General features: G+C 53.8%; 1 protein-coding gene across 14 annotated transcripts in view; it reads left to right on the top strand.

Moving 5' to 3' along the window:
- The window catches only part of TCF3 (transcription factor 3), a 77,783-nt gene that overhangs the window by 24,932 nt on the left and 32,974 nt on the right, over positions 1 to 19,877 (top strand). For 9 of the 14 annotated variants that reach the window (XM_062596306.1, XM_062596305.1, XM_062596303.1 and 6 more), the window contains exons 4-5: positions 17,046 to 17,119; positions 18,091 to 18,187. In XM_062596306.1, the coding sequence (XP_062452290.1) occupies positions 17,046 to 17,119; positions 18,091 to 18,187 (171 nt within the window). Of the gene's footprint in view, positions 1 to 3,095; positions 3,174 to 4,985; positions 5,124 to 17,045; positions 17,120 to 18,090; positions 18,188 to 19,877 lie in introns of those variants that run through there. The other 5 variants (XM_062596301.1, XM_062596314.1, XM_062596313.1 and 2 more) reach the window with 3 other exon arrangements.

Below are 19,877 nucleotides of genomic sequence, written 5' to 3'. Positions count from 1 at the left end.
TATTGCTTTAACTCTAAAAATCCTCCTAGGAAAAGGAGAGGGTACGTGGCCTGGGAGGTCCAAAACGCGTTCGCACGGTGCAACCGCTTCTCACCGCGCCTGGAGCCGGCGTGGCAGGTGCTGAGCGCCGACGCATGGGTCCTCAGGGCACGAGTCTCCCGCGGTGTCGTTAATCGGAGGGTCGGCGCCGGGGAGGTACCTGGTGCTGCCTTTGGGATGCTCTGCGAGCCAGGTGGAAAGCCGCCCCGGTCGGCCCTGCCGGCGCAGGGATTGCGCGCCGCTGCTCTGCTTTCGCCTTTTCGTTACGGTGGGGAGAAGGAAAGGGGTTGCCGCTTTTGCTTTCCCAGGGTTTTGGAGATCCTCTGGTTCCTTTCTCCCTCCTCCTCGTCCCTCTGCCTGCAGGACGGTGGTTTGGTGAACTCGGCGCTTGCGACCCTTGCGGGGGACCCGCGGGCTGAAGCTCCTTGGAGAGCAACGTCCGAGCCCTTGCGCAGGCGCGGGAAACCTCGAGGCGCCTTGAGACCTCCGCTGCTTCTCCTTGCCCAAAGAGTCTGGGGCTGCTTTGGATCTTACTGCTTGAAATCGGAGGGTAAAACTTCCACTTTGCGTTTATTGCAACGTAATCCTCCTCGAGGCCGCGGGGATGCTCTGAGGTGGAGCCTTCCCCGGGTCACGTTTCTCTGCTCCCTTCTTCCCGGCCGTGATGTAACCAGCAGCCTCTGAGGTTAGAGCGGCTGCAGCCGCGGTCTGCAAAAGCGACCCGGCTGCGAAACAGCTGAAGGGGAAGAAGTCTTCGCCTGCCCTGTGGTCAGCGGAGATTCTGCAGAAGTTCTCTCGGTTTCTATTAGTTCAGAAGTCAAAACTCAGCACTTGTTTATTTTTAAGCCTTTGTTTCTAGGTACCTGCAAGCCTTTGCCCGTCCTGTTCCCCTCGGTAAAAGCTGGCTCCAGACCCTTCCCAAGGGGCTGCGGAGAGGAGCTGGTTGCTTTACCTGTCTCCAAATTCCCCCGTCCAGGGCTGATGGCCCAGAGGTGTTGCTCTCTTGGCATTTGCTTTCCAGTAACTGTCTGACTCCGAGCGGAAATATGAAGTTTATCCAAGTGGAGCTCTGAAGCTTTGAAAACGCTGCTTGACTCGCCGATTTGAGTGGCTTTGAGTGGAAAATGAGTCTTTGAATTCTGTCCTGCGGGGTGTTTTTTTTTTTTTTTTTTTTTTTTTTCCTTTACAAACTCTTAACAGCCTGTTTAGCTTTTCCAGATTTCTTCCTGTGCAGACCACTAAGCAGGGGTCGGAAACCCGCAGCGTTTTGCAGAAGGTCCCCAGCTCGGGGTCGGGCTCAGGAGAACTGGGAACTGAAGCGCCTTTGGGAAGTGATGGCCGAGGAGTTACGAGTTGGTGGCAAGCTTCGCAGCTCTTTTGGGCTCCTTCCTCGCTCTACAGTTCTTGCTGCTGTCAAAATGAGGGGTGCTTTGGGCCAGGCACCGAACTCTCTTTTTGTGAGAGGCAACCCTGGTCCGAAAGCCTGCGCAACCGAAACGGAGCGGTTTGCCAGGTTGCACCGGAGCTGGAACAGAAACCGGGAGGATGCTTGTGCCGCTGCCAGGCTGCTTCCCAGCTCTGTTCATTCTTGTTCCTCTTAAGTTTTCGAGCTGTCGTTCCCCTAGCCAAGGTATCTCTGCTCTCTGGCTCGGTCCCATCTCAGACGCTTGGCTATTTTGGTTTGGTCCTGTAGCCAGATGCTACAGGCGATGGTCTCCAGTGTGAAGTGCACCTTCCTAACCGCAGCCTTTCCCTGGAGCAGTGGGAAAAGCCCAACATGGACAGCGCTGAATTTGTCTCCCGCCTTTCCTCATGTTTCTTTAAAATAAAATTCATGGAAAATAAAGCCATGTAAAAAGGCTGGGAGCTGCAACTTGCATTCCCTGCTGCGAAAACTGTTGCAGGTTAGGACCGCTGACAGCAGGCCGCGTGCCACGTTGCAGGGCAAAACGGGCACGAGCATCTCGTTGTACAGCGTGCTGCCCTTCTGGGTCAGCTCAAAAATAGAGAACAGCACTTCTCCCCCTGCCCCCCCCCCCCCTCCCCCCGCAGCTTGCTTTGTATTGTAAAAAGCACTGTGGTTTTTTTTGTTCTGTTTTCTTTATTTTTTAAAAAATCGAAACTGTAGGACTGGGTGCTTCTTACCCAAACGCGCAAACTGAAAGATTAGTGAGACATTGTGGTTTGGATTGCCAGTTGTGAAGGTTTTTGTATATTCCAGCAGGCAAGATTTTCAGGACTGGCGAGCGAGCACTCACCCCGACTGGTAGCTCGACAGCACGCGGGTTAATAGCTGGAGATGTGGCTGTCCACGCAGGTATTTAAGGGATAATCTGTGCTGCCGGGTATTGTGCCAAGAGAGGCTGTGTCAGCTCTGGTCTCCGCTGCTGTGTTTCCAGCTCTGCCCTAATTTTTGGGCAAGTCTCTCCATATGTACAATAGCTAGGAACAGTTTTGTTCCCTAGAGAGGCTTTGAGGTTTAACATTTATAAAATGCTTTGAGATCTGCAGATAAAGGAAAGCAAGACAATAAAGAGCGACCGAGGCCGTGCCAAACAAATACCCTGCGTCGCCCCGGCAGAGCCGCGCAGGATGGGGTGGAGAAGGCTTTTGTTCGAGGGCAAACAACAGTTCGAGGAGCGGCTGCGGCAGACCCGCTTGGGAGCCCGGCTAGCCGGAGGGCTGCGCCAAAAGCCCGACCCCGGGGCCTGTGCTGAGGACGTGGCCTGCGCGGGTGAGGAGGGCGACTGCGGCGGAGGGGCGAGCCGGCCGGTGCTGCTCGTCGCCCCGCGCGCTCTCGGGCTGTGCCGGGGCTCCTCGGGCGCGAAGCCGGTCTGGAGGAGATGCCCTGGATGCTGCCGAGCGGTGTCATAAACTCAGTCCACTCCATAAACCTCATTAAGTTCCCTTTAACTGCCCGTGCCTGTCCTTAGCGTGAACTCCTTTACAGGCCCCCAAACAAAGGCAGGCAGGAGTGGGCAGGGGTGGAGGAGCCCCGGCGCCCAGCTCCTCCCCGGCCTTCCCGGGGCTGGTGGGAGGAGCGCCGGGGCTCGAGCCGCTCGGCACAGGGGCGCTGGGCTCCTCGGCCGCCAGTTACTCCATGGACATGGCATCCCAGTGCAAGCTATTTTGGGGTAGGTCTTCCTGCCAGACAGCTGGCAGCAGTGGGATTTTTTTTTTTTTTTTTTTTTGGAAGGGGGTAGAAGGGGGGGAATGGAGCGTAAAGGGATAATTTTTAGCAGATTAGTTGTGATATTGCTCTGGACAAATTTGGAGGCAGGTAGGCTTGACTGTTGAGCTGGAAATCCGCAAGGATCTTTTCCTTCTCTTTGCCAGGCTTGGTGCACCTGCCTCCTGGTAACGTTATGCTTTTGGGCATGAACAGAGCATTAATGCTATTTAAGGCCACATGATGCCGTTTTGGGAGCAAGATGTGTGGCTCTGCAAGAATAGCTCATCTTTTTCTGCTGCTTCCCTGCCTTCCCCCATAACATATACGTGAGTCTCTTAAAACCTATTATAGTAAGATGCTGCAAGTAGCCCGGCATGGGGAGGGAGAAGGGTGTGCAGCTGGAAGCCGGCTCCGGAATAATATGAAGTTAATTGATAGTGGAGAGTTTCTCGAGCGTAGTGGTGAGCCGTGGTCCCCGTGCTGGTAGCCGGTAGATGGCAATATTAATTGCTGTCGATGTGCGGGTAATGCAAGCTGACTGCAGAGTTTTCTTCCCCTTCGGGGAGCTTGTGGGGTAGTTTCATTTGAATTAGTTTGAGAGGAATTGAACCACTGCATAGCCCTCTGGAGATGGTCTTGTTTTAGTTCAAGTGGCTCGTGCATATCTAGATTTAAGTCGATAGGAAACCAACTTATCTAAACTACTGCAAATAGTGCCTGCTCTGAAATACGCTCTTGCTATACAGGCTCTTGCTCTAGTATGTAAACCTAAACCTCTACCTAAACCTCTTAGAACTAAGTATGCATGGGTTTGTCCTTAAATGCGGCGCTATATGGTGTATTTTGTAGCAGACGGGATTCCTTCCAGGATGCCAGGATAGCAACTGAAGCTTTGGGTTGCTGCTGAAATATGGGGGAATGTGCAGAATAGACAAAAGTTTGTAAGTCCAGAATTAGTTTCCAGTTAGAGTTAAATCTCTGAGGTTACCGGGCGGGCAGGTGGATGCATGTCTTGTTCCCGATCAGAGCGATGTGGGTGGGAGCTGACCAAACAAGACCCTCAAGTGGGCTTGTGGGCACCAAAAAGATTTACAAGCCTGTGATTTTTCTCCTCGCTTCTGCCTGGGGTTAAGGGGCAGCTCGCACGGAGGCAGTCGCTGCCTCCGGTGTCTGATCTGCTCCCTCTGCCGCAGGCAGCAGCGTGGCAGGAGCACACGGGGCTCTCGGCTCGTCTGCAAGGCGGGAGGTGTGAAGCTGCGGTTTTGTAAACAGCTGAGCCGACGGCCTCATGCTACCGGCCGAGGTCTTCCTCTTCCCATCGGTGTCGGCCTGCCCCGTCCTGGGGGTTCTGCTGCTCTAACGGGGAACTGTTTTTTGTTGGGTTTCCTGCTATTTTACCAAGTTCAGCAGCTTCTGGAAAGTCCACTGAGCCCCAGAACTTGCTCAAGATAAGTGAGGGGCAAGGAGAGCCGTTTGCTTTCCTAGCCACAAGCACCGAGATGCCTCAAGCCGTCTCATGGATCTTGTGTGCTGAGGAACTGGCTCGTACTTGGTCCTGCAGCCGGCAGGACTGGACGGATGCTGGAGCTCGCGCACCAGAGGTGCTGTGTGTTTGGTGACTTCTTCGTTCCATTTGCATTTGGAAAATTTACCTTGCAGCAGTGAAACTATGATTTTTTTTTTCCATTTTATTTTTGTTATCTTTTTTCCCCCCAGCAGTTAAATTTGAAAATGCTGCTGCTTTGCTGTGGGGCAGCGGCTTGTCACCTTGAGCACGCGCAGCATTTCCACCCGCGCCCGGTGGGAGCAGAGCGACTCGACTCTGTCCTCTACGGCCACGCTGCTGAGCAGCAAAACATGGAGCTGCAGATCTTCAACCATCTTCAAACGAGCACAGGCTTTACACTTACAGGTTAGGCACCAAGGCGGCTTTTTGTCTTGAAAGAAAAAAATCCTTTGAGCTTTCTGCAGTTAAGAGAAAGAAGCTTGAAGCAAAATATCAAGGAAACTTCTTAATGGTGAATTTTACTAGGCAGTTACATTGGCTTTCTTGATAAGAAGTGTTATTGCTTGTCTAGACAAAAGCACTAGAAAACACCGCGTAATGTAGAGGAGAGAGAGAGACAAGATAATCTAATAGGTCTCTTTTTGTCTCCAGCTTGTTCCCCTGAATAGCACACGTGACTTATGCGAATACCATTTAAAAGACTCGGGCTTAGTGCGTGAAGCGAGGCTGGGTGCTTGCTCGGGTTCGTAACTCCATGCGCGGAGCCACGGGAGAAAACAGGCTGCCGCCCTTCCCGGCAGCGGCGCGGCGCCCGTCTGCAAGCAGAACGATGGGTCAGCGTGCGTCCGGGTTAACGTGAAGAATGCAAGTGAGGTGAAACGTTACTCCTTAGTGTTTTAGTTATCAGAAAAATAAACCCTGCCTTCCTGCCGTCTTCGTGGGACTTCCTAGGAACTGCATGGTGTATTATTCTTAATTTTTTTTTTTTTTGGCGTGCGAGATTAGACCGAGAAGGGCTAGCTCCTATGGGTTGTGTCAACTGATGCTAAAGTTGCACCCAGGAAATATTTGAAAGGCACATGCAGAGGAAAAGTGTTCTTTGGTCCAACAAAACGTAGGAGCCATGCAACACATTGAGTGCCATCTACTGGCACTTCATCCACTGGTGTCTAAGTATTTGCCCAGAAAGAGGGAGCTGGTGCCTGGTAACATTGTCCAGAAAAAACAACGGGGCCTTGTAAAGGGAGGGCATAGCGCACCTGCCTTGTTGGTGATGGGACGGTAAGGACGGGCTTTCCCTTCGCTCGGTTAGCGATGTCCTTGTCCAAGCAAGTTGTCCACCCGCTCAGTAGCAGGAGCTCAGGAACCTGCTGAGACTGAATCATCCCACCCCAAGATGGATGTTTCATACCATACCTCTGGGTTGGTTTTAAACCAGGATGCGTCCACACTGCTGCTGAAAGGAGCAGCGTGCGTCAAACCAGGTCGGGTGGCAGATCTAGATGCAAAAAAAAAAAAAAAGAAAAGAAAAAGAAAAAGCTCCATGTTTGGTCCCATAATCTGTTGCTATTTGCAAACATCTGGCATGATGGGTGAGGTGAGGTGGAAGGTAGGATGGTGGAGCAGGACAGAGGAAGAATTTTGCCTCCAGCGAAGGCCAAGACTAAAACATTTGCCCCAACCTTGAAGGAGATGAGTGTCCTGGCCTTATTTGATGGATGAAAGGAACCAGGGGCACAAGGAGTCAGACTAACGTGCTCAGGGTTACGTGGCTGAAGTGGGGTCTCCTGAGCTCCTCCTGGCGTGTACTGGCACCTTGCCTTTGCGGTGCTCGGCACGGCACCCTGAGTAAATAACTATCCTAGCTGTGGGCTTAAATGCGACGGGAAGGCGGTGGCGTGCAACGGCGAGCTTCTGATGTTGTCAGCAGGTCTGGTGCAACGTCCAGCACCCTGAAGGCCTTGCAGTAGATGCAGGGTTGACCTTAAAGCGGAATTTGTCAGGTAAGCTCTTCCTACGACGTGTCCTCTTGGCTTGAAGGGCAGAAGTGGAATTTGGGCCATGGAGGAGACCGTTATGCAAAGATGTGAATTTTTAGCAGAGGAAGGGACAAGTGAACATCTTGAAGTATTTATATTTCAAAACAAAACCAAAAAAAAAAAAGCTAGTTCTTGGAAGAGGTGCTTCTTAGTAGCAAGTAGATCGAATACAGCCCTTTTAATGAAATTTAAATAATCGATGGTGTATTCAATTACAGAAATACTTGGCAAAGCTCTAAATAGGTCACATCTGTCCTTAAACTGCTCTGAAGGTAAATATCCCACGATGTGTTGTGTTGACTGAACGCGCCGTCGGAATTAGTGCCTGGGAGGGAAAACTCCTTGGCTACGGGCGCGATCACCCCCAGGACCGTACCTCTCGTACGGCGGTTTGCCGGCACTCGGGATTGCTTTAGGGATCCCCTGGTACCTCTGGATGTATTCAGCCACGGACGTTCGCGATCCCGCGCCGCCAGCGCCGCTGCCTAAGCTTGGCCGAGCCGGGCGCGGGGCAGGTGCAGGGGAGCAACGCGGCAGCTATTTACCCGCTGGGTTGTTTTGGGAGGAAAAGGTTGCAATCCAAGTCCCGGGGGTGAGGGGGGGGGGGATAAATAAGCCGCAGTTATGTCCACTTCAGAAAAAGAGGAGGAAAAAAGAAACCTCTGTTGTGGCAACCACAGTCTTGAAAGTATTTGCAAACAAAAGCCGGAGCGCAGGGCTCGCCCGAGCCGCGCGGAGGCAGGTGGTGTTTAGCACGCTTTGTTTAGGAAAGTTTGTCTCATTGTGTCGAACAATTCTTCTTCGGTGATCCTTCCTGCGGGCTGAATCATCGGCTCGGCGAAGGCGGCAGCTCGCCGAGGGAGGCTGGCGGCCGCGTCCTGCGCGGTGCTGGGCGTCCCGTGCCGCAGCCCTGGCCCGCGCTGGGGGCTGCCCGGCACCCTGCAGCGTCGCAGCCGGGGCGTCCTGTGCCGGAGAGCCGCGCCGGCGCGCGTTTTCTGCGTCAGCCTTCCTCTCTCCCCGCCGCACGCGTGCTCCTGCGCTTTGTAACGGTGGGATCTGTTTTTTCCCTCCGGCTCCAAGGAAGTTTACAGTGGAAGCCGTCGAGGGGGAGAACGCAAGTCATTGCACACCCTCCCTCTCCCCCCCCCTCCAAGAAAAGCAACGCATAGCAAATAAACTGCCACGTCTTTTGGTTCGCTCTGACACGCATCTCTTGCAAGCATTCTGTAAATAAATGCGCTTTTGACCCCCATTTTCTTGCCTTGTGAGTAATGGAGGCCGAGCGGAAAAAGATTTAAATTCCCCTGCAAAAGAACATTGTTCTGGTTGCACCTCTGCCGCCCTTTATTTTACATTGCAAATGAAACAATACTTGGAAAGATGTAAATCAGCATAGAAATAGAAGTACGTGCTTACAGCTAAAATAGTCTGGGTGCATGTGCGTGCTCAGTGCATCTGTACGTGTATGCAAAATACGCAATTGCAAGGTGGATGCGTAGCGTCCCGGGGTGTGTGCGAGCGGCGTCTTTCGTTCCTCGCTGGCATCGGGCTTCTCTGCGCCTTTGGCAACGTGAATTCCTCCTTTGGACGACAGGACGTGCGTCTGCGTCTTCCATGAATGCGCAACTTCGTGGTGAAAGAAATGAGCTGGAAAAAACAGGTTGTGGATTTACTCTCATCCCGCTCCCCCCAAAGCTTTCTGTTTAATGGGATATAACCCTTTGCTTTATGAATAAGGCTGTATCTACCGGATTTAAACTGTTTTGCGGTAGCGAGCGTGTTGTTGATGTTAAACCCGTACGATGCAGAACACGCCTAAAAGTTCTCCACGGGGCTGCGTTCGCGTTTAGCTTTGCTCGCAGGGCTGCGCTTCCCACGGAGCCCTCGGAGATGATGGAGACACACGTCTAGGTCTCGGTACAGGGGCTTTTCTCCAGGTGTGAGCGGGATGAGTTTGGGGTTGAGGCCAAGGCAGTCGCTCCTCCTGCTTCTGCAGGTGCCAGTACGTACCGTTTCCAAGCCTTCAAATAGCAGGGAGCGATGGATTTGCAGCAATAAATGGATTTGCAGCAATAAACTTGGAAGGATTGGTGGAAAAGTGGAGCGAAGGCATGTTCCCGCGGCTGCCTGGGACAGAGCTGCTGGTGTCCGGCGTTGCATTTCTTTGTGCTGATTTTTCTAGCCGCTGAGTTGGAGTCGTATTTTGGTGCGTGGGAGCGTGGCCGAGAGCGGAGGCGAGAAGCCGTTTCGGGAGGGCGGAAGCGCTTCGCCGCAGCCTCCGCGCAGAGCCGGCCGCGGGGGCCAGCCCGCTCCTGCGGACGGGTCCCGCGTCGCCCGGCGGCGAGAACCGGGATGTTTCCAGGAGAGTTTCACCGTGGTGCCGAGCTGCTGCGAAGCTCAGCGCCGCTTTTTAGTGCCCGCGGTCCCCAGCGCGTGAAGCCAAGGTCTTGAAAAATAGCAGGCTGATTCTGACACTCGTGACCCAACTTGAACCGATATTATTCTTGGTGCGTTTCTCCACGTTTCTGTCCCCTGGACCCTGCCGAGGGACGCGGCCGGCATCAGCCCGGAGGCGCCGCGGGATGCGGGCAGCGTCGTCCCAACCTCGCGGAGGCGGCGCCGGGGCGTCCGCCGCGGCCTCCTCCGTCCCCTTTCCGCGCTGCTCCTCTGCGCTCTTGTTTGGCCGTTGCTGCGCCGGTGTTTTTACAGCTGTTGCAAGTGTTCGGAGCTTTAAAGTTTATTTTCTTCCCTCTGGTTGTCGTCACAGGTTTGTTTTCTTTCGCCCTGCGACATCTTGCTGGCTTTATCAGGGGCTCGGAGGTGGGACCGTCTCCGACGGGCCGCAGGGAGCGCGTCGCTCGGCCGCGCTGAGCTGGGTTTTAGCGGAGGGCGTAAAAAATCCCGCCGATTTGGAGGCTTCTCGGGGGGCAGATTTGAGTTCGGCTACGAGCAGCGTCACCGTTGATAGCAAAGCGCCCGGATTTCTCGCCAGGGGCCCTAAACCGCAGGCAGAAACGACCGTTTTGCGGAGCCGATGCTAGCAAGCGCCCTCCGAAGGTCGTGGCGCCCGCCTTGGCTGGGTTTTCTGGCTTTTTTTGTGCTGTCTGTAGATTTATTTTTTCGCTCCTGCTTTCTCCCCGTGTCCAAAGCCCGCGGGCAGTCGAAGCCTTTCTTCCCCGCTGTCCTCGCGGTGCCTCTCCCATCCTCCCCGGCGCCGAACGCGTCCTCGAGCGCTGCTCCACGTGCGGACCCTGCGAAGCTGCTGAGCTGCGGCGCGAAGCGGGAGATGCCAGAGCAGATGCTAAGCGGAGGGAGGAAATAACGATCGCTGAAGCGGCGGCCTCGGCTTTTTTTTTTTCTTTTTAAGTCAAAAACGGTCGTTGCGTGTGCGCCGGGGGACGGGGGCAGGCAGTGCGGGGCATTTCCTGGGGGGCGGGTGCGCGGGGGCTGCCGTGGCGTGGGCACCCGCGTGTGTTGGGTTTGACCGTTTTGGGCGTTTATCGTCCCGAAGATAAACGGGCAGGAGCTGCCCCGTAGATCTTGACGGGATCCTCGTTAGCAGGCTCCGAGGTGACCCGCGCGTTGGGCGCCTGGGCACGGTTGCGCCGCACGTGCGCCTGCAAGTACCTGAGCCGCCTTCCAGGTGCTCGGCATTTCTTTCATTCTCCTTCCCCCCCCCCTTTTTTTTCCTTTTTTCCCCCCTTTTTTTCCTTTTTTTTTTTTCCTTTTTTTTTTTTAATTGTTTTGTCGTGCGCCGGGAAAAGGAAGTGAACAAATTGTATGGTCCCATCGCCGACCGACGTCCTGTAAACAGCGTTGCGGCTCCTGAGCGCATCCCGTTCGGATCTGTTTTTTCCGATTTCTGGGGCGGATAGGGCTGGTAAACAAGCAGGCCGAGCTTAGAGCTGTTCGGAAACGCCCCGGTTTTTTCTCCTACGGTCGCTCTCGCGGGGAATCGAGGTGACTTTCCCTCTGCGGGGTTTTTCTCACCTAGCAAGAGGAGCAGCGTGTGGATCCGGGCGGCGAACTCTTGCCAGGAAAAACAACTTTGCTAGTTTGCCTGGGACTAAAGCTAATTACTAGTCGACTAATTTTATTGATTTCAAATCCCTTTTAGCGGAGATTTTGCTCTGAGGCTGATCGCCAGAAACGATTAGGACACAAAGCCGCTTAATTTGGAAGTGTTTGTCAAGCAGCCTCCTGTCACCTCCGCTTCAAATCAAATTACGGCGGCACCGGCGGCTTCGTCCGCGGCGGCCCGCGCCGTCCCGGGGCCGCGGCGGCGGGGAGCGCAGGTTAAGCATATTCATAGACACAAGCGGAGCAGACTGCTGACGGCGGCGTTTTTATTCCCAGCTGCCGCCGTGCGACCGTCCTGCTCCGACGCGGCCGGGAGCGGAAGCCCGTGGGAAAGCGGCCGCCCGGGAGAGTGGAATTCCTCCCCCCCCCCCCCCCCAACCCGTCTCGCCCAGGTTTGCCCGGGACACCTCGTGGTAAAAGCCGGACAGACCTCCGAAGATGGGAAAATACCGTTTGTCGAAATGCGAAGTGCACCCGGTTTGAGCGCGCGGGAGCAGCGCGTTTCCCTCCTCCGAGCATCCTTCTGCGCGCGGTTTGAGAGCTCAGGCTCCGGCTCTTGCCGTGCTGGTGTCCGAACGGCCCCGGGAGCAAAATGCCGGGTGCTTAGCTCCGTGTGTCCGTGCGTTTCCCCCAAGTTTGGGGGCTGGGGGTGGGGTGAATCCGGCTTGCATAGGAACGACTGGGATCCGGGCTTCTTTCGGAAGGTCTTAGCCCAAATGCAGAAGCCGCTCGTCGGAGGGGCGGTCCGGGCACGGGACGCGCCCGCGGGGCACGGGGGAAGTACCCCACAACCTCTCCCCCTCCCAGCTCGGGTAGCTCCGCTCAGGTTGGGTGGTTTTTAGCTTGGGAAAATGCACCCCCTAAAACTTAGGGGTTTCCTGTCCAGTGGCTCCAGGGACAGCCCAGTTCCCGGAGTAGCTTTCGGGGCCGTGGTTACTTACTGAAGCTAGAGCGGGCGTCTCTTTGCGTGGCATTTTCTGCTCCAGGAATCTCGTGCATTTGCCCTGGAAGCAGCATATGGAGAATCGAGCAGGAGGGACCGTGTGTGGCTGCTGGGATGTGGGAATGGGGGCAGAAAACCATACATCCTTCTTAATGAGTTTACTCATTTAAGAATTACATGTGTTAAGTGGCTTCTTTACTCCTCCTGTTCCTTCTGCGTGGGGAATTACTCCTGGTCCTCCGTGTCCCAGATTCCTTGCGTGTAATCTTGTGATGCTGCTAATTCGAAGCGATGACTTTTGTGCACCTGAAAGAGCCTGGATAAAATAACTTTGGAAAGCTTAACTTTGGAAAGCGATACAGAAAGCAGGGAAGGGTTTATGGCACGCAGGGTTCGGGCGGTAAATTGGTCTTTGACTTTGCTGTTCCTCTCGCTTGCCACTTAAGCTTGAGCTGAATTGGTTTCGAACGTGCGCCCTTTCCAGGACGCCTGCTCGTCTTGCGGATGGTATGCAGAGATTGGAGAGGGAAGACAGGATCTGTTATCAGGTGAAGGGCTTTTTTTTTTTTTTTTTTTTTTAACTGAGACTAAACTTGGACAAATTATTTTTATCCATGCTGAGAGCTTATAACAGGGCTCGTCTATCAGCTCTTCTTAGCTCCAGCATAAAAATCATTAAAAAAAAAAATTACTGTCTGACAGCTACATCTTATTCTATTAGTACGTTTTAATTAGAACATGAGCAAGAAATGCATTATGAATATTCATGATCAGGGTTATTAAAATGCACAATTAATCTGTACGTTTTTAATAACTATATTAATGGAAGGAGGCGGTAGTTCCTATTTTTGTGTTTTCTGAATTGGAAAGTGTGCCTTAACTCGGTTAGTTGGGAAATGGTTTCATTTAAAAATAAAGTTGGCTGCCAACAGCTGCGCGCACACGTGGGCGTCTTTAGAAACTGCACACGCCCTGCCTCGGAAGAAGGTTAGAGGCGCTGCAAAGTCGGGTCCTCAAAAGTTAGGATACGCCGGAATTAAACCCGCTCGTGCCGGCGTCCCGCAGCTCCGCGCCGCGTGGGCCGGGGACGTCAGCGCGCCGGGAAAAGCGGGACCGCGGCTGGCACCGCCGCTGCCGCCGGAGGCTTCGCTCGGACCCGTAGAGCAGAGCTCTGCTGAGCACCGGGCGGCGGCGGCGGCTTTCCAAAAATTTCTGCCTTTGGCTCGACTTTGGATTTACAGAGGTTTGGCGTTTGCTGCCACGTTTTAGCTCCTTGCTGATACGGAGGTTCGCGTTAGATGCGCGATGTTTGCCAGCGGTCCGCCGCGGGCGGGTGGGATATTTTTCCCCCTACGGTCATCCCAGAAACGTCCAAAGCCTTAAAAGCACCTGCAAGGCTGAAAACGGGGAACTTTGCGGACACCCTCCCCGGCGGTGACCGCAGCTCGGGGCGGGGGGCTGGGGGGGGAGAGACCCGAGACCTTCTTCGCGATCGCTGTGCGAGCTCGGGCGCGTGCGGGGCTTGCTCGGCCCGCGCGGTTTGCGCGCCCGTCGCAGAGCTGCGCGCCGCTGTGTTTGCTGCTCGGATGAAAACGCGATAACCTCGGTTCACCTCGGCAGCAGCGCGATCGCGTGAACGGCAGCGCCCGGAGGAGAAAAAAATAAATAAAACGGGGCGGGGGGGGGGGGGTGGGGGGAGAGAAAAAGGCCTTTTCGGTTTCCCCTCGCAGGGTTGTTTTGCTCTTGCAGGCTCTGGCCGCCGCTGCTTTTGCAGCCCGGTTGCAGGCTCCAAAGCTGCTTAGAGGAGGACGGGATTTTTTCCCGGATTCCTGCTCGGCTGGAGCTGGGGGGGGGGAAGGAGGGCTAATCCCAGGGCGTGAGCTGCAGGCTGCCGGGTTGCCGGGATGGGGACGCCCGGACGGGGCCGTGGCGCGCCGTTTGGGCGCCGTCCCTCTGGCACCGCGCGCGGGTGCCCCTGTCCCTCGGCACCGATCCGGCGGCGGCTGCTGGTGATGTCTCCCGTCACCCCTAGCGCTCGCCTCATCCTCTTGCCCCCCTGCTTGGGGAGCCCTGGCAGGAATTTTTCAGGAATTCTTGGCAAAAAAAAACCCATCCTGACCTTGCAGCACCCGAAGTCTCTCCAGATGCCCCCCAACCCTGCCCCAAGATACCCCCCCCGGCCTGGGGCAGCCCCTCCATCATCGAGGGGGTACAAAAAGGACCCGGTATGGGGGAGGCTGGGCGATTTTTGCCTGCCAGCTCCCCAAAAAGGAGGACGAGGCGAGCGAAAGGAGAGGGATGTTGGACGTCGTCGGGGCTTGCCCAAGTCCTTGTCCTTCCAGTGCGCGGCACGAGTTTGCCAAGGGTGTTCGGGGCTGCGGTTACTGCTCGCGTCTTCACCCTGACCGTTGAGATGCTTCAAAAATACCCAGGAAAGCAAAATGAATAGAAGGAGCATTTCTGCCTCCTGATCTCGATTGCTGTTTGCAGGGTATGCAGATGAATTGCTTTAGAAAAACACATTAGCAAAGCAAAAGTTTATTCTAGGAAGTAGGAGGTGGGAGAATTGGCAGTAATTCTCCCTAGTATCCAAGGTATTATTAGAGGCTTATCCCTGCTCTGCACAGTAATCACATTGGAAATTTTTGATTAGAAAACAAAATCTAAATGAGAATTATGAATATTCATTAGGTGTAGAGATTAATATGCATAATTATGCAAATTAGACAGCAATTAAACACCAATTCTCTGGGGAAATGATTAACACAAAGGCACAGAAATAGAAGGATGTAATTTGAAAGAAGTTTCTGGTTAAATGAACAGTAAGGGGAGCGGAGGAGACAAATACACGGCGTGTTTGCCATAATAATAAGCTTTGCTAAAATGAAATTGGTGTGCACCCTGAAACTCTGCACTCACCCCGTTGCCTTGTTCCCCACCAGCACCCCGTTGTTCTGTGCAACCTTCGGTGGTGTCGCTGTGACCAAAGGGTATGAGCTGATCTCTCTTTAAAAGAGAAGAAAGCCTCACACGAGGCCCTCCAGGCATCTCGGCCGTTGGCGCGTACTGCATTAGAACAGGCAAACGCGGGCGGTTTGATGGGAATCTGCAGAGAGCCCGGCCGGATCCCCAACTTGGAGAGGGCTCTCGGCCCTGGGTTGTGCTGGTTGGTGCTGGGGTGACAGATACCGTGCTGGTGACGCCGGGTGTGCTCGGAGGTGGGACAGCGCCGCGGTGGTGGTCCCTTCGTCCCAGGAAGGTCTCACCTCCCGGGGTTTCTCTGCAAGGGTGTCCTGGGGGCTGGGAGCTGCCTTCGATGCTGGCCCCAGGGTGACTCTCAGTTGCTGCAGTCCTCCCTCGCGAGAAGGCCACAGGCTTGATGGGCCCCTTGGTCTTGCCCATGACAGGAAGGGAGTGTTTTGAGTGTTAGGTGATGCTGCGGTTAAAATTTCATTAAGGTTGTTTGAAGATTGATAGAGCACTGGCACAGGTTGCCCAGAGGGGTTGTGGAGTCTCCTTCTCTGGAGATAATCAAAGCCCACCTGGACGAGATCCAGTCTAACATGCTTTAGGTGACCCTGCTTGACAGGGGGTTGGACTAGTTGGATCTCCAGAGATCTCTTCCAACCTCAACCATTCTGTGATTTTGTATAAAGTGTTTTTGGTCAATGCAAGATCTGAGATGGTAAAGCTCAGTTAATGAACAAGACTGTCCTAAAAAAACAGTGGCTTCTGCTATCTATGCAGTGGTTGTTGAAGTGGTAGGAGTGATTTAGAGTGTACTTCCATCAGGAATATGGCGTTTTGTGTAGGTAAGAACAAATCCCTTTGTAAATGGCAGCAGCACGGTTGTTGGATGCTGCTGGGAGCTGCTGTACTAGGTCACTAGTATGACTGTGTTGGGAGGAGGGCTGTATTCCCCCAATAATTAGATTAGGATTTCCAAGACAAGCTAAAAAAAAAAAGGTAAAAATATCACTCTGATCTGTGCCGCTCATGCTCTTAAACCTCTTGCAGATCTGGCATTTCTCCCCACCGACCCTAAGCAGCTCTGCTGAGATACCGACCATGCAGGTGGAGCCAGCGACCTCTCAGGTCCACGTCATGGGTGTACCTGCTCCCCAAAACCCAGCCTTGGCATGGCAATGCCCCGCACCCCAATCTGGCAGAGTTGCAAAGTCCTGGCTCTGCCACCACGTGTCTCTAAAACGGCACAATACCAACGACCGTTCGGCTTTGTAGCCATGCAAACATCATCTGGTGGCACCAATACAGTGGTCCCCATGTGAAGGAAGCCTGGCTCGGCCTTGCATGGTGGAGGTTTTTATGTGGTGTCTACATGTTCAGGGTCCTGTCTGTTTTGGCTTTGTAATTCCTGAAGTGCAAGTCCAGGGTGATATCACCCCGGTTGACTTTGGCCATGTCCCATGTGCTAGTGGCCTCAGAGGCCCAGGCTGGGTGGACCTGGCAGGCAATGAAAGCTCTCCTGTTGGGAGAAGGTTACGTGCCACCAGCCGCGTGTAGTCATATTGCAAAACCCTCATGTTTGATTTGCTGCTGTTTTGGATCGTATCACCTTTGCAAAGGATACACTGTGGAGGACTGGAAGTTAAATTGGCGGGAGCATGTTTTGATCAGCCCCAGTCAGTAGGACACCTGAGCATGGGAGGTGTCTTAAAAAAAAAATCATCCTTGAACAAGCCTGATTAAGCCACAGGTAATATGTTGTACCCCAAACAACTCACAGCTGATGCTCTTACAGCTCTAGGTGCTCTTTTGATCTTCTCATGTGTAATGGAGAACAGGATTTGGCCCATGATCTAACAGAGCAGCGGTACGAGCATGACGGGTCTGTTTGCACACTGCAGACACGGGCAAAATTCAGCTCCTGCCAGCTCACTGGGACACGTACAATAAGTTTTTAATTTGTAGCCCTCTTAAACATCAGTCTCCAGGGAAAGCGGGTTTGTAGGCAGCCGCTTGCAAAAAGCAGAGTTAAAATACTTGTTTCTCCTCTTCCCACTGTCCTGCGTTTTGAAGCGTTTCCAAGCTGCAGTAGGGTTTGCTTTGAAGTTGGCAGACTAAACCCTCAGCTGAATTGGGAAGGTGAGGATGGAGAGGGGAGGATCGGTCACGCCAAGTGGAAGTGGCTTATTAATGAAAATATTGTTTTGTTTGTAGAAGGAAGAGTTAATTTTGCGAGAACACCTTTGAGGCTTTGCTGATAAAGCAAGAGTAACCTTTGTTCTTCCTGTTTTTCGGTAGGTTTGGATGAAAGACCAGGATCAGGTTCCTGGGGAACGGGAGATCAAAACAGCTCCACGTTTGACCAAGGAAGGGTAAGGATGAAGCATAAACACTGAGCTCCAACACAAATAAACAGGGGCTTTATGATGATTTCTCAGCATGTATGTTTGTGCCCAAGTTGGTTCTAACCCTGGAAAAGGTTTTTTCACCCCGTTTTAGATGGTGGGGGGGGGGAGGTGACAAGGCTGGCCCCTGCTTGGGGGGTACCTACCGTGTTGGCTGGAGCAGGAGCGTCCTTGAAGGACGGGAGATTTGACGGGGTTCAGAAGGGAAGGAATCAAGGCTGCGACAGCTTATAGCTGGGGCCTGAGGAGGGGAAGAGAGAAAAGACATTAACTTAATTGAAATGGTGTTTTTTTGACAGATGCTCATGTTTTAATGGGTTTGTGTGATTCGTTTTCGCAATGGCACCATTCCCTTCCCTTAGGTCAGTGCTGGAACAGGCGCTGTGTCATTTTTCATTTTTATAGGCCTTCTCCTCTTCCCTCTGCTCTGATTTGGGGAGGGGGAATTGTGTGGGGTCTTTGCCATGAGAAGCACTTCTCACCTGGTCGGTGCTGAAGGAAGGCAAAAATTGGACAGGAGCTGCCAGCATGGGGCTAACTCCCTGTATTTCTCTGTTTTGATGCCACGTCTCCTCCTCCTGCCGTGGTCTCGTGGCCATACTGGCCGGCTCTTCCCCATACGAGGAGCTGTGCTGGACAGGGGATTAACAGAGCTAGTGTCTTGTCCGTTAATACATCACTGACTAAGGGTGGCCTTGAGACCAAATGCCGTCTCTGCACTTTGGGGGATAAGATCACTTCTGTGCCCTTCTTCAAAGGCACTTTTAGCAGCTTGGGTCTTTCTCTTCCTTTCCTCAATTCCTGATATCAGGTTAAGAGAATATCAGAAGGAACCACGCTGTGTGAAATTGTGCATCTGTCTATGTATATCCATGCACGCCTTGTGTTTGGTTCAGTGTCTTCACGTGTCCAATGATAAGTGTCTTCTGTTGCTTCAGCAGAACTATGGTGAAGGCCCCCATTACGGAGAGCACCGGGACCTGCCATCTCACAACAGCATATCTTCATCACCATTCCTGGGACCTGGACTAGTGGGTAAGTGCCCTTGAGCTGCCTGATGGATACCTGGCCGAAGCAGGTGAAATTTAACACTGGGAGCGTTTAGGCTGGTCAGAATTACTGAACTCTCGCCATCAAACCTTCTCCAGAAGGTGCTATCAAAACTGTGGTTAAAGGAGCTGCTGTCCGGAGGGTCTCATCAGCCTCTAACACGTACACAACAGCCTTTGTATTTTATGTGTGTGATTATTTTTCCCTGTTTTACAGTAGCACCCAGAGGCAATAGCAGAGATTGATGCCCACCGTGCAGGCACGGAGGAGGCTGAGTTTGCTCTTGGGAGCTGGTAATCAAGGGTAGGAAAGCACAGCAGAGTGAGGCTAGAGACACAGCTCGTCCTTAAGGTCTCGCAACAGGCTCGTGACGGCTGGCTGCAGAGCCCAGGTGTCCGGGGCTCCGGTGTGCGCCGGGGTCGTGATCCAGAGCGAGTTGCTGAAGCTGCCGGTGGGTGACGGAAGGGAGCGTCCCAGGGCGAGGGCACATTTGTGCACCTGCAGCCGCAGTGCCGCGGTGGCAGCGCGCAGGTGCCACCGGCTGTGTCCTCCTCTCTCTTTCCACGCTGTGACCTTCTCCCCGATCCTGTGCTGGGTACCTGGGAGCACCATCGTGTAGCAGGGCCTGCCTCGCTTTGCTTTGCAGTCTCGCAGAAACTCGGGGACAGCGCGGTTCCTGCAGACAACCCGGGGTGCTCTCCGCTTGCTGCAGCGAGATTTGGGGGCACGTTCTTGTGCCCCGCTTGGGCAGAGCCTGCTGCAAAGCTCTAGCAGCCCCTTCCAGCTCCTCCATCCCGTGCTGCGGCCAGGCAGCACGAGGGACAGCATGACAGCATGCTGCTACGCTCCCGGTGAGCTGCAAGCACAGCGTAGCCGCCGTCCCCCTCTTTCCTGGAGACAGTGATTGTGCGTGACTGGATGTAAAGACACGCGTGCGACCGTTTACCCAGTTACCGCTCCAAGCTCGGGGGTGGAAGGAGAGATTAAGAGCAGAAAATATCCATCCTGAAGGGCTTAAAGAGCTCTAATTACATTACGCAAGGAATTGGGGTTAGTCCTCTCCACCTTTTCCAAAGTGACGGCAGCTAAAATCCTCCAGCAAATGTGCAAGGAGCGGTGTCAGGGCAGTTGGCGGCATTTGCTCATATTCTGGAAGGGTGAGTTTAGAAGAGGGAATTGTATTTAAAACAGAAAATCCCCAGTACCATCAGAGGTTCCCCCTTCTCCAAAACTGGTTAGAAAGGGGAAGAGATGAGCCGGGTAGCGCTAGGAAGCAGGTGTCCGCCTGTTTCCTCCTTCTGCACCGTGGCTGGTGGAAGGGGCTCGTTGTCAGATCCAGGCTCTTGCCAGTTCACTCTTCTCCGTGTCGGATGGGAATGTTTCGTTGCCCCTCTGGGGTCCTGTGCGGACAAGGAAGAGTATTTCTGGGAGGCTCTCTCCCCCGCTGCTCTTCAGGGATGTTATTCCTTCTCATTTTCTGCTCCAGAAGGATGCAAGCAAAGCAGAAGAGTTGTTTCTTAATGAAAGCAAGGGAGTCCTGATGAAATTCGGCAGGGTTTTCTGGGGGCGTTGGAGGCGGGGGAGCCCATCCCACCCCCGCGGCAAAGTCAGCCTTGAGAGTTTCCAACCGAGAAGGAGCTGTCTCAGGAGGAACATGGAGGTCTCCCCTTCGATG

This window comes from Rhea pennata, chromosome 27, assembly GCF_028389875.1.
Source record: "Rhea pennata isolate bPtePen1 chromosome 27, bPtePen1.pri, whole genome shotgun sequence".
Lineage (NCBI taxonomy): Eukaryota > Metazoa > Chordata > Aves > Rheiformes > Rheidae > Rhea > Rhea pennata.
This window is presented reverse-complemented; position numbering and strand designations above follow the sequence as displayed.